Raw genomic sequence first — 15,215 nt, 5'->3', positions numbered from 1 at the left:
GTTTTGTTTTTGTTGATGCTCATCTTATACCTTTCTTTCAAGACACATTCCATTCCATTCAAGTGCTCTTCCAGGTCCTTTGCTGTCTCTGACAGCATTACAGTGTCATCAGCAACTTTGTAATTTTTATCCCTTCTCCATGGATTTTAATTCTTACTCTAAATTTTTCTTTTGTTTCCTTTACTGCTTGCTCAATATACAGATTGAATAACATCGAGGACAGGCTACAATCCTGTCTCACTCCCTTCTGAACCACTGCTTCCTTTTTCGTGCCCTTCAAACTCTTGTAACTTTGGTTTCTGTACAAATTGTAAATAGCCTTTTGTTCCTTGTATTTGACCCCTGCCACCTTCAGAATTTGAAAGAGAGCATTCCAGTCAACATTGTTAAAATCTTTCTCTTTGTCTGCAAGTGCTAGAAATGTAGGTTTGCCTTTTGTTAATCTATCTTCTAAGATAAGTTGTAGGGTCAGTATTGCCTCACGTGTTCCATCATTTCTACAGAATCCAAACTATTTTGCAACTGTGACTTATTAAGCTCAGAGTTTGATAATTTTCACACATGTCAGCACTTGCTTTCTTTGGAATTGGAGTTATTATATTGTTCTTGAAGTCTGAGGGTATTTTGCCTGTCTCATACATCTTTCTCACCAGATGGTAGAGTTTTGTCATGGTTGGCTCTTGCAAGGGTATTAGTGGTTCTAACGGAATGTTGTTAGAGACAGTAAAGGACTTGGAACAGAAGTTGAACAGAATGGACAGTGTCTTGAAAGGAGGGTATAAGATGAACATCAACAAAAGCAAAACGAGGATAATGGAATATTGTCAAATTAAATCGGATGATGCTGAGGGAATTAGAATAGGAAATGAGACACTTAAAGTAGTAAAGGAATTTTGCTATTTGGGGAGCAAAATAACTGATGATGGTCAAAGTAGAGAGGATATAAAATGTAGACTGGCAATGGCAAGGAAAGCATTTCTGAAGAAGACAATTTGTTAACATCGAGCGTAGATTTAAGTGCCAGGAAGTCGTTTCTGAAAGTATTTGTATGGAGTGTAGCCATATATGGAAGTGAAACATGGATGATGTGATGAGGGCATTTACCCACATAAGACCTTAATATTCCCATCAGGTATTTGTCCAACAAATATGTAGGTGCCCTGATATTGCTGACAATGGGGTATAATGGTACCCACTCTTTGTGAACCTTCGGGAGCCCATATAGTCTAGGTGGTACCGGACCTTGGAGTAACAATTTCTTAGCGTCACCCTCCGGTAAATCTGCATCCTTGAGAAGCAACCTCATCTTGTTCTCCACCTTCTTTGTAGGGTCAACACTGATCTTCTGGTAGGAATCGTCATTTAGCAGGCTCTGCGCCTTATCAGTGTAGTCCTTATGGGAGACAACAACTGTAGCATTTCCTTTGTCAGCCGGTAAGACAACAATTTCAGAGCTCTTCCTCAGATCACAAATGGCCGCCCTCTCTTTACTGGTGATATTTGACTTCATCGAATTGGATTTTGTCAACGCATGACAAGTTTCATGACATATTTCCTCAGCTGATTCAGGCGGAAGCCGAGTTGCAACCTGTTCAACAACATTAACAATTTCTGCGACCAGAGTGAACTTGGGGATGGGAGAGAAGTTGAGACCTTTCTGCAAAACCGAGACCGCATCATCACTCAACACCATGCCACTCAAATTGATGACAGTCTTGCACAGAACCTGCAGATATGGTTTGTCAAGGAGACATGAGAACTTAGCTGTTTCTTGTCCTGTTGCCTTCTTATGGGCAGAATCAGTTGCCACCCAGGTGACACCACCAATCCAATCCCAGGAAGAAGAAGTGAAATTACTAGCCAGTTGCAAATGTAGTTTGAGTAATTCCTGTGAGATAAACTGAAGGCTCTGGCGGGTTAATTGCACTCTCTCATGTACCAATGCGAGGCTGGCTCGTTTCTTGATTCTCTTAGCTGCTGCAGAATCGATGTGATGCATAACCTTTGCAAAATTTGGAACATCCTCGGAATGACATCTCTTTAGAAAGGCAAGAGTACTTAGCAAACGACATCTATGGTGGTGCAACTTTTCAAATTTCTTCATGCCGCAGTACATCTCCTGTGGTGGTGGTGGTTAGTGTTTAACGTCCCGTCGACAACGAGGTCATTAGAGACGGAGCGCAAGCTCGGGTTAGGCAAGGATTGGGAAGGAAATCGGCCGTGCCCTTTCAAAGGAACCATCCCGGCATTTGCCTGAAACGATTTAGGGAAATCACGGAAAACCTAAATCAGGATGGCCGGAGACGGGATTGAACCGTCATCCTCCCGAATGCGAGTCCAGTGTGCTAACCACTGCGCCCCCTCGCTCGGTGGTACATCTCCTCCCCGTAAAGGTGTATGATGTGATTCTTGAGTTTCTCCCAGCGTATTTGGTAATCAAAATATCCATTTGTACATGGAGAACTTCGAGAAGGAAGCCCTGTTGTCATCTGAATGGAAACCTACTTGCTTTGGACAAGCTGTCCAATTAAGGCATGAAGACAATGTGCCTAGCAGACAGAGCCTGGCAGTGCTTATCTCTTCAATGCTTGCATACACACTAGGTTAGTGCATAATGGATGTGGCCTGACAGAAGAAGATAAACAGCTTGTCAAAATTACTCAGACTGTTACATGTTTGTACAAGCCGACAGAAACATTACTGCTGACAACTGATGTACATCTATAGAACTAATTGGTGAAAAAAGAAAGAGGAGTCTAACCTGTGTGGGAGCAGTCGAAAAGAACAAGTGAGAATGTTCCCCAAAATGCTTGGCTGATAAAAGTAGACCTGTTGGATCAGCATGTTATGGCTTCTCTGATAACACAACTCATGTTTCATTTGTTTCTAAGAGAAAAAAGACAATGATTCTTCATGTTCTTCAATGCATCATTCAATTGAAACTGAAGCCATAAAAAATAAGCTGGAAATTATTTTCTACTATAATTCCATGAAATCTGGTGCACATTTGCTCAACATGAAATGTGCCAATTATTCATCACAGATGTACTTGATACTGGCTGAACACAGTCTTTTATACACAATAAACATCAGATGTATGAATAGCTTTTTCTTTATTTGAGCTACAGAGGAAAGCCATGCTGACTCATCTCAAATGCACCAAGAGTCTTGCCATGGAACAGCTACAGTGGAGATGAGTGAAAATTCAAAATTTATAAGAGATATCATGGAAGTGATCCACAAAGCTTTGAGAGGCATTCAGGAATAAACTGAAAACAAACCAGGTGATAGAATGTAAAAGAGGAAGGCCTGTATGAAGGGCCAAGAAATGGAAAGGTAGTAAATACATCAAATGTGATCGGCCATTTTCCTGGAATGTAGTAGAAAGCTGTGTGTTGACTGTGCAAAAGTGCTGTGGTTTATATACACTCCTGGAAATGGAAAAAAGAACACATTGACACCGGTGTGTCAGACCCACCATACTTGCTCCGGACACTGCGAGAGGGCTGTACAAGCAATGATCACACGCACCGCACAGCGGACACACCAGGAACCGCGGTGTTGGCCGTCGAATGGCGCTAGCTGCGCAGCATTTGTGCACCGCCGCCGTCAGTGTCAGCCAGTTTGCCATGGCATACGGAGCTCCAACGCAGTCTTTAACACTGGTAGCATTCCGCGACAGCGTGGACGTGAACCGTATGTGCAGTTGACGGACTTTGAGCGAGGGCGTATAGTGGGCATGCGGGAGGCCGGGTGGACGTACCGCCGAATTGCTCAACACGTGGGGCGTGAGGTCTCCACAGTACATCGATGTTGTCGCCAGTGGTCGGCGGAAGGTGCACGTTCCCATCGACCTGGGACCGGACCGCAGCGACGCACGGATGCACGCCAAGACCGTAGGATCCTACGCAGTGCCGTAGGGAACCGCACCGCCACTTCCCAGCAAATTAGGGACACTGTTGCTCCTGGGGTATCGGCGAGGACCATTCGCAACCGTCTCCATGAAGCTGGGCTACGGTCCCGCACACCGCTAGGCCGTCTTCCGCTCACGCCCCAACATCGTGCAGACCGCCTCCAGTGGTCTCGCGACAGGCGTGAATGGAGGGACGAATGGAGACGTGTCGTCTTCAGCGATGAGAGTCGCTTCTGCCTTGGTGCCAATGATGGTCGTATGCGTGTTTGGCGCCGTGCAGGTGAGCGCCACAATCAGGACTGCATACGACTGAGGCACACAGGGCCAACACCCGGCATCATGATGTGGGGAGCGATCTCCTACACTGGCCATACACCTCTGGTGATCGTCGAGGGGACACTGAATAGTGCACGGTACATCCAAACCGTCATCGAACCCATCGTTCTACCATTCGTAGACCGTCAAGGGAACTTTCTATTCCAACAGGACAATGCATGTCCGCATGTATCCCGTGCCACCCAATGTGCTCTAGAAGGAGTAAGTCAACTACCCTGGCCAGCAAGATCTCCAGATCTGTCCCCCATTGAGCATGTTTGGGACTGGATGAAGCGTCGTCTCACGCGGTCTGCACGTCCAGCACGAACTCTGGTCCAACTGAGGCGCCAGTTGGAAATGGCATGGCAAGCCGTTCCACAGGACTACATCGAGCATCTCTACGATCGTCTCCATGGGAGAATAGCAGCCTGCATTGCTGCGAAAGGTGGATATACACTGTACTAGTGCCGACATTGTGCATGCTCTGTTGCCTGTGTCTATGAGCTTGTGGTTCTGTCAGTGTGATCATGTGATGTATCTGACCCCAGGAATGTGTCAATAAAGTTTCCCCTTCCTGGGACAATGAATTCACGGTGTTCTTATTTCAATTTCCAGCAGTGTATATATGGGTTAAGAGTATCTATCAACCTCGTATTACACAAACTGGAAGATTTTGCCTCAATATTCAAATCACCAAGTATAGTTAGGTCACTGGGACCACAACGTCCCTCTACTCTACTAAGTATGTCTATGAAGCTAACTACATCAGCCTTTAGTGGATGATAAATCCCAATAACTTTGTTTTCTCATAATCTCTCTACACTCTTTGGTGTGGGCTTCAATGCCTGTCACTTCAATCAAGCCTTCTTTGTTGTACTGGTCTAGATAGTTTATTTTCTTGTACTTGAGATTCTCACTAATGTAAACTGCCACACCACCACCCTTATGTTTCTGTCTACAATAACTATTTGCTCTCATGGTAAGTATAATAAGCTACTTGAGTATTGAGTATTCCAGTATTGAGTGTTCATTTATTGAGTATTTCAGAATTTCCAGCTATAGTGTATAGTGTGTGCTCCCACTCTAATACAAAAGGGAGCCTGTTTTTTCCCCTGTCATCAGTACTCTGACTGGTATCACACAGCCCACCACAAATTCCTCTCCTGAGCCGACCTCTTCAGCACAGAGTAGCACTTATAACCTACATCCTCAATTATTTGCTGGATGTATTCCAGGCTCTGCCTTCCTCTACGGTTTTTACCCTCGGCAACTTCCTCTGATACCATGGAAGTTATTCTATGATGTCTTAACAGATGTCCTACAATCTTGTCCCTTCTTCTTGTCAGTGTTTTCCATATATTCCTTTCCTGTTTGGTTCTGTGCAGAACCCTCTCACTCCTTACTTTTCAACATTTGTCTGTAGCACCACATCTCATATGCTTCGATTTTCTTCTGTTCTGGTTTCCCCACAGTCCTTGTTTCACTCTTTACAATGCTGTTCTCCATATGAACATTCTCAAAAATGTCTTCCTCAAATTAAGGCCTGTGTTTGATACTAGTAGACTTCTCTTGCCCAGGAGTGCCCATTTTCACCAGTGCTAGTCTGCTTTTGATGTCCTCCTTGCTCCATCCATAATTGGGTATCTTGCTGTCTAGGTAGCAGAATTCCTTAACTTCATCTATTTCATAATCACCAGTCTTGATGTTAATTTTCTCACTGTTCTCATTTCTGCTGCTTCTCATTACTTTTGTCTTTCTTTGATTTACTCTCAGTCCCTATTCTGTGCTCATTATACTCTTCATTCCATTCAGCAGATGATGTAATTATTATTCACTTTCACTGAGGATAGCAACCTCATCAGTGAACTGTATCATTGATATCCTTCCACCTCGAATTTTAATTCTGCTCTTGAACCTACCTTTTATTTGCATCATTGGTTCTTCGATGTAGAGATTGAACAGTAGGGGCAATAGACTTTATCCCTGTTGTACACACTTTTTAATCTGAGCACTTCATTCTTGGTCTTCTACTCTTATTATTCTCTCTTGGCTCTTTTATATGTTGTACATTACCTATCTCTCTCTATAGCTTACCACTATTTTCCTCAGAATTTTGAACATCGTGCACCATTTGACATTATCGAATATTTTTTCCAGGGTAACAAATCCTATGTATGTTTCTGTACCTTTTTTTTAGTCTTGCTTCCATCATCAACCATGGCATCAGAATTGCCTCTGTGGTGCATTTGCCTTTCCTAAAACAAAACTGTTTGTGATCTAACACATCCTCAATTTTCTTTTCCATTCTTTTGTATATCATTGTTGTCAGCAACTTACATGCATGAGCTGTTAAGCTGACTGTGTGATAGTTCTTGCATTTGTCAGCTCTGCAGCCTTTGGAATGGTACTGATGATTTGTACCAAATGTCTGATGGTATATTGCCAGCCCTCAAACATTCTACACACCAAAGCATTTTGTTCGCACTTCCCCCAATGATTTTAGAAATTATGATGGAATGGTATCTATACCTTCTGCCCTATTTGATCTTAAGTTCTCCTAAGCACTCTTAAATTCTGATTCTAATAATGGGTCCTTTGCTTCTTCTAAATCAATTCCTGTTTGTTCTTCTATCACATCAGACAAATATTCCACTTTATAGAGGTATTCAATGTCCTCTTTCAACCTATCCACTCTCTCATCTGCATTTAACAGTGGATTTCCTGTTGCACTCTTAGTGTTACCATCCATGCTTTTGATTTCAACAAAAGTTGTTTTCACTTTTTTATATGCTGAGTCAGTCCTTCCAATAGTCATTTCGTTTTTGACTTCTTCACATTTTTCACACAGCCATTTTGCCTTAGCTTCCCTGCACTTTCTATTTATTTCATCAGTAAGTGACCAGTATCCATGAATTTCCCTGAACATTTTTGTACTTGTCTTTCATCCATCAACTGAAGAATTTCTTCTGTTATCCATGGTTTCTTTGCAGCTAACTTCTGTGTATCTATTTTTTACAATTTCTGTGACTGCTCATTTTAGAGATGTCCATTCCTCTTCAACTAAACTGCCTTCTGATCTCTTCCTTATGTCAATATCTGTAGCCTCCAAGAACATCCTGCATATTTCTTTATTCTTTAGTATTTGCATATCCCATTTCCTTGCACACTGATTCTTCCTTACTAGTTTCTTAAACTTCAGTCTATTCTTTATCCCTACTTACTTGTGACCTGAGTTTATATCTGCTTTCTGTGTACACTTTACAACCCACTATATAATTTCGGAAACTCAGCCTGACCATGATTTAATCTAACTGAAATCTTCCTGAATCTCCTGTCCTTTTCCAGGTGTACCTCCTTCTATTTTGATTCTTGAACAGAGTATTTGCAATTACTATCTGCACTCAATTAGTCATTCTCCTCTTTCATTCATAGTAGCAGGCCCATATTCTCCTGTAGCCCTTTGTTCTACTCCTTCCTTTACAACCACATTCCAAACCCACATGATAATTAAATTTTCATCTCCCTTTATGTACTGACTACCTGTTCAGTATCTTCATATACTTCCTCTATCTCCTCATCTTCGACATGTGACATCAGCATGTATATGTGAACTATTGTTGTCGATTTTGCTTTGCTGTCGATTTAGATGAGAACAACCCTATCACTGAACTTATCACAGTAACTCATTCTCTGTCCTACCTTTCTATTCATGATGAATCCTACTCAATTTATACCATTTCCTGCTGCTGGTGATATTACCCTATACTCATGTGGCCAGAAATCCTTATCATCTTTCCATTTCATTTCACTGAACCTAACTACATCTAGAGTGAGCCTTAGCATCTTCCTTTTCAGATATTCTAGATTCCTCTCCATGTTCAGACTTATGACATTCCATGCTCCAAGTCATAGAATGTTATCCTTTCATTGGTTATTTAATCTTTTTCTCATGGTATGATCCCCCTTGGCAGTCCCCTCCCAGAGATCCTAATGGGGGATTAGACCAGATCTTTTGCCAGTGGAGAGATCATCATGGCACTTTTTCAATTACAGGCTACAAGTCCTGTGATACACATTACAGGACTTTAATTTGGTGGTTTCCATCACCTTCTGCATTCTCATGCTGTCGATAATTGCTGATTCTTCCACCTTTAAGGTCAGTCCCCCCCCCCCTCCTCACCCCCCCTCCTCCTCCCCTCCCCCAAGTGCAAGAGTGCAAGACAGTGCCCTGAAACTCTATCTGCTCCTTTGCCCTCTCTGACATGGCTGTAAGCTAAATGAGGTTGATTGCTGTTGCCAGAAGTCTTCGGCCACCATTAGTGATAATTTTTATTCAAATTTTAAGCGGTGTTGGGGTTCAAACCCAGGACCAAGGGCATTCTGATTACTAATTAAAGATACTAGATCATGGACACAAATTTTCACATTAATTCCCTTAATTTTACTAAGCATTTTTTATGAGGGTTGTTGTATTTTCATTCAAATTGCCTTTCTTTTTCTCTGTTTATTTCTGTAGTATGGGCATTTTATAATACTCTTACATCCTCCTCACTACGACATCAGGGAACTGAAACTGTGAGATAAATTTGCGTTGTGTTTCTGCAACTTTTTGTCTCTCACATTGCTACAAAGTAACTCTAGGATTAGGGTTTTCTTCTCAAGGCTTGAAAATACCTGCAGGCACCAGTCTAATGCTGATAACTAATAACACACACACAACAGGGTTCTCCCATAAGGAGCTGCTGTCCTGTAAGCATAAATTGAGCTTCTAGACATCTGTGAAGATGCTGTCTCTCATAAATAAAGATGACAAAACATACACAAATTCATTGTCATAATTTTATTAACTTTTGAGCTCAATGAGAAGCCCCACTAATGGGAACTATGTTATACAAATATCATAAACAATTAATTGATATAGTTATTTGAACCCAATTGATTGAACATTGAAAGCCCTTTAGATTTTGTATATTATTTTAGATTTGTATATTATTTAGATTTTGTATGTTATTTAGTTATCCGTCTACCAATTGACCTTATCTCAGAAACTTGGGACCATTACTCACAATATATTGTTGTATTATTGTGGCTCATCAACAACAACACATGGAAAAATATCCAGCATAACATTTTCTGAAATGTAATACCTCCATTACATTCCAGAACTAAGAATGAATAATGCAATGCGACACATGATATACTTGTACAGTGTATTACTTGCTTTAGCTCAGTCTGCACAAAAACTGTTTAAGATTATCTGAAAGTTTCTATGCATTCGTGCGTACAATGGTAACACACATGCAATCTATGAATATTTCCTTTCTTCTTAAAATTGTATGTGTTCTTTGCAATTTGTTCCAGGAAGTGCAGGCATTAATAAAATCAGGAGCTGAAACATCATGCCTGGAGAAAGACAGTCTCACTAAGATTCTCCACATTGCAGTCAGTAATGATGACTATGAGGTAATTGTAAGTTAAATGAAGTTATCCTCAATCTGAAGGTTGGTTTTAACACTACAGGGCTTATCTAGGCGTGATCTTATTGGTGATGGTATGTTATTGCCTTCATTCAAATCTTGGACTGACTTGTCTGACCCAATAAGGCCAAAAATGCCATTAAATGTGACCTTTGAATTAATGCTAAAATTGCCATTTTTCACACTAACAAATCATTACCACAGGTGGTGGAAACAATTAGTGACAGAAATAATTCCATGACTAACTGTGTATCAAGTCCTTGGCCTTTCACTTTGTAGTCTACCTACTGAACCACCAAGCCAAAGGATTTCTCAGTAATCGTTGGCACAATTTTTTTACGTCCTGTTTGTCATATGACACATAAATTATTTTTTTATCATCCTGGCAGCATGTTAAGATTTTTTTGAAAATCTGCTCTCCAAATGATCCTATATGTTTTTTTAAGAATTGGTGTACTGCCCAAGGGAGGTGTGCATGTTTATATTGTAATTTCTCACATCAAGATCACTTAGTAATTACAAAGTTCACTTTGCTAGCTCTGCCAATGGACTGCCATCTTCAGATCTTATGAATCAGTTAACAATGTTATCATTGTTGACTTTAAATGTTTATGTTGACATTTGAGTGAAACCTCTCAGCAGTGCAGTTGCTTATATCTGTATGCAATTTAAGCAATGCCTTTTGTTGTCTCAAATTCATATCCTAAGAATTACTTTGGGGATGTGCTTTATTAATCTAAGTAAAGCATAATGTGCCTATTTCTTTGAATTTCTACAAAAGGGTATGTTCATTTCAAAGAATGAAATTGAATACCATAATTTTGCATCTTGTGATGCCAGAAAGGGTTTGCACATGTTGTTTGATTTATTTGATTCATGTTGTATGTGATCAGTTGCCCATCATGTTCTAGTGTGGAATTTCTGTAGCTGTAAATCTGAACTGTTTTACAAGGCTGCAATGGATTTCTGTGGTACTGCAACTGAAAACTGAACCATATGGAAATTTACAGGAAGGAATTTATTACATACATCAGAAGGGCTATACACAATGTGTATTGATGATATACAAAAAACCAGTGGCTTTGTCAGCAGTTGCTATAACAATACAAATAGATGCATTTAATTCAGGGCTATGAGAAGCTGGATGTACCTTCTGTGATACTGCAAGAAGACTTGCCATGAATGTAGTCACTATATGTGACTCCTGGCATTGGTGGTCATGAGAATGTACAGTTGGAAGTACACCAGGCTCTGTGCTGCCATATGTCAGTACCTAGAGGGCAACTTTTGTATTCAGTGTGGGGATGTGTCACATCATATTGGAACTGCAGAGCAATTTGAGCAGAGGTTGTGACCACAGTGACATAATGAACTGTTACAAATCAGTTACTTCAAGGGCAGCTCTAAGGCAGATGCCCTGTTGTGTGCATTCCACTGAACCCAAACCACTGCCATTTGTGACTTCAGTGGTGTCAAGTGAGAGCTCATTGGAGGGCATCATGGAGATCTGTTGTGTTTTCTGATGAAAACTATTTCTTCCTCAGAGCCAGTGATTATTGTATGTTGGTTAGAAGAAGACCAGTTGAGCGCCAGCAACCAACTTGTGTGCATGCTAGACACATTGGACTGACACCTGGAGTTATGATCTGTGGTATGATTCTGTATGACAGCAGGAGCACTCTTGTGGTTACCCCATGCACCCTGACTGCAAAGCTGTACATCAGTCTGGTGATTTGCCCTGTTAAGCTACCATATATGAACAGCATTCCAGGAGGTATTTTCCAACAGGATAATGCTCACTCGCATACCACTGTTGTAACCCAACGTGGTCTACAGCGTTTTGGTATTTTGCCTTGGCTTTCTCAATCACCAGATCTGTGTCCAATTGAGCACATATTGGACATCATCAGACGTCAATTCCAGCACAAACAGCATTACCCGTCCCTGTATTGTCTGATCAAGTGCAACAGGCATGGAACTTCATCCCACAAACTTACGTCTGGTACCACTGACAGACATGTACAACACAGTCCATGCACAGTTATTTGATTGCATTCAACATTCTGGCAGTTACATCAGTTATTAATGATCCAGCATTTCACTTTTGCAATACCTTATGTCATGCTTACATCAACCTGTGATCTTGTGATTTGATCACTTAAATATGTTACCTAAACAAATGTATTCCCAAAATTTCACTACTCTGGATTAATTGTTTTTGATGTTGTGATTTTTTTCCCATCAGTGTATATCACAAACAGTTGTTGTTGTGGTGTTCAGTCCAGAGATTGGTTTGATGCAGTGCTCCATGATGCTCTATCCTGTGCAAGCTTCTTCATCTCCCAGTACCTACTGCAACCTGCATCCTTCTGAATCTGCTTAGTGTATTCATCTCTTGGTCTTCCTCTACGATTATTACCCTCCACACTGCCCTCCAGTACTAAATTGGTGATCCCTTGATGCCTCCGAACATGTATTACCAACTGATCCCTTCTTAGTCAAGTTATACCACAAATTTCTTTTCTCCCCAATTCTATTCAATACCTCCTCATTAGTTGTGTGATCTACCCATCTAATCTTCAGCATTCTTCTGTAGCACCACAGTTCGAAAACTTGTATTCTCTTCTTGTCCAAACTATTCATCATCCACATTTCACTTCCAATCAAGGTTACACTCCATACAAATACTTTCAGAAACAACTTCCTGACACTTAAATTATACTCGAGGTTAACAAAGTTCTTTTCTTCAGAAACACTTTCCTTGCCATTGCCAGTCTACATTTTATATCCTCTCTACTTTGGCCATCATCAGTTATTTTGCTCCCTAAATAACAAAACACCTTTACTATTTTAACTGTCTCATTTCCTAATCTAATTTCCTCAGCATCACCCGACTTAATTCAAATACAGTCCATTACCCCCATTTTGCTTTTGTTGATGTTCATCTTACATCCTCCTTTCAAGACACTGTCCATTATGTTAAACTGCTCTTCCAGTTCCTTTGCTGTCTCTGACATAATTACAATATCATCAGCAAAGCTCAAAGTTTTTATTTGTTCTCCATGGATTTTCATTCCCTCTCCAAAATTTTATTTTGTTTCCTTTACTGCTTGCTCAATATACAGATTGAATAACATTGGGGATAGGCTACAAGCATGTTTCACTCCCTTCCCAATCACCACTTCCCTTTCATGCCCCTCAACTCATAACTGCTGTCTGGTTTTTGTGCAAATTTTAAATAGCATTTTGCTCCCTGTATTTTACCCCTGCCTCCTTATGAATTTGAAAGAATTTCACAAACAGTATCAATCCTATTACACATCCCTAGGGCATGACAGATACTTCTCAGTGTCTCCAGATGACTCTCCAACAAGTACAACATGCCAAATTCTGCCTGTCAGAAAATTTTTATTCATTTGCAAATCTCATCAGATATATTATGGAAATATTATAGAACTTCCTGGGAGTCTAGAAGCACCAAACCACTCTGGTTACCTCTTTCATTGATAGTGACGTCGTCATGTGTGGAGATTGTAGGACAAGATAATTACATTGATGCCTAATCTCATTTTTCTGTATTGTACTCATAATTGTAGGTTATTTACTGATTTTCAGCAATACATTACACCTTGTCTAACAAATTCCTTTGTGATAATACAGAAAAGTGTGGAATGTTTGCCGCTTATGTTTGACAAAGAATCCTCTGCAGGATTAAATAAAAAGTTAACATATTAATAATGAATTTTTTAAATGATTTCTGTCATTTTCTAGCAAACAAATAGAATGATTGCTGAAGGTGCAGATGTAAATGGCAGACAGAGTTTTAATAGAGACTCGCCATCAACAGAAAAAGGCCACACTATAAGATGTTTGGTAAGTTCATCTTATGAGTATTTTATAATCAGTCTATTTAACATTAGAATGTAGTACTTTAGTGCTGTGTTTATCTTTTCTTGCAGGGGTGCTATGAAGCAGGCGGACCTGTATATTATGAATTGTCGGGGGAATCTCCTTTGTTTGAGGCACTTAGGTCTCCAAAGGTAAGCAAATTTGTAATAGGCAGTATAAGAAATTAAATATACGAAGACAATAAATGTGTAATGAACACATTTAATAGGAAGCAACAAGAACCTATAAAGCTAAATAATTGCTATAGTTTTTATGTAAGTACCTGAAGACAATAACTGGACTGACAGGAAAAGAAATCAAGAGCAAAGGGGAAATGGCTTGTAATGAATTTGTTAAACTACACTGCGTGATATAAAAAAAAGTGAAGCATCCAGAAGGGAAGTAGAAAATGAAATGAAACATCGTGGGTTGAGAGGATGTGTGATGCCACTTCACTGATTACAATATTAAGTGTAATTTACAAAGAGCTTGGCAGTATGAGCCCACTTACAGGTGTGATACTGCACCTCCTCTGGTCTAGGTGCATTTAGTTGGTAAGGGTGTGATAATGCTGTTGTATCCTCCCCTGAGGCAAGCTGGACTACAACTATTGTAACTGGTTTTTGATATCCTTACTGTTGGCACTAGAAAGGAGTTGACATCCAAGATCCAAGATAGTCCCACCAACGTTCTAGTCGGGACAAATCTGTGGAGCTTACTCGCCAAGGGACTACCTCAGCACCATGGAGATAGTTCACAGAGACATGTGCCATGTGTGGATAATATGGTCTTGTTGAAAACTGTCACCACAATACTGGTGCATGAGAGGTAACACTTAAGGGTGGAGGATGTCCATGACTTACTATTGTCACAACAGAGTTCTGTCAGTCACTACCAGTTCTGATATGAAGTCATCTTGATGTCTCCCCATACCATAATGTTAGGAACAACACTACTGTGTCTCTTCAAAACATTGAAGGAATGAGATCTCTGCTCAGGTTCCTGCCATACTAACGGGTTATGCTCATTCAGTATATTATAGAACTGTAATTCATTGCTGAACAAAGTACAAGACACTGAGTGAGGCGGTGCAGTGGTTAGCATACTGGACTCTCACTCAGGAGGATGACAGTTCAAACCTGTGTCCAGCCATTTTGAATTAGGTTTTCCATGATTTCCCTGAAATCACTTCAGGCAAATGCCAGGATGGTTCGTTTGAAAGGACATGGCTAACTTCCTTCCTCATCCTTCCATAATACAATGGGACCAATGATCCCACTGTTTGGTCCCTTCCCCCAAATCAATCAACCAACCGACTACCAATGCAACACCATTCATCAGCAGTCCACAGCACCACCAAGGTACAGTGATTTGTGTTTTGGTATTAACAGCAGACTACACTGGCTGCTGCTAGTGTCCAACCAATGGTATGGGTTGACAAGTAATCTTCCTGGTAGTTCAGTACTTGTTATCAGGTTTAGACACAAAGGTGTTGCAAAGCATTGTTTGGTGCAAAATATGATGATTCTCCTTTGTAGTGGTCAAATATAGTCATCCAGAAACTTGAAAACAAATATGCCTACCATCAAATTTCCAAACGGCCCAAAACTAGGCTACTGTCA

At 40.6% G+C, this 15,215-nt stretch overlaps 1 protein-coding gene across 1 annotated transcript in view; it reads left to right on the top strand.

Moving 5' to 3' along the window:
* LOC126281675 (serine/threonine-protein phosphatase 6 regulatory ankyrin repeat subunit A-like) overlaps positions 1–15,215 on the top strand; it is a 362,879-nt gene that overhangs the window by 162,363 nt on the left and 185,301 nt on the right. The window contains exons 7-9 of the mRNA XM_049980838.1: positions 9,590–9,691; positions 13,477–13,578; positions 13,665–13,745. Coding sequence (XP_049836795.1) covers positions 9,590–9,691; positions 13,477–13,578; positions 13,665–13,745 — 285 coding nt within the window. The remainder of the gene's footprint in view (positions 1–9,589; positions 9,692–13,476; positions 13,579–13,664; positions 13,746–15,215) is intronic.

The sequence above is a fragment of the Schistocerca gregaria genome, chromosome 1 (genome assembly GCF_023897955.1).
Source record: "Schistocerca gregaria isolate iqSchGreg1 chromosome 1, iqSchGreg1.2, whole genome shotgun sequence".
Taxonomy (NCBI): domain Eukaryota; kingdom Metazoa; phylum Arthropoda; class Insecta; order Orthoptera; family Acrididae; genus Schistocerca; species Schistocerca gregaria.
This window is presented reverse-complemented; position numbering and strand designations above follow the sequence as displayed.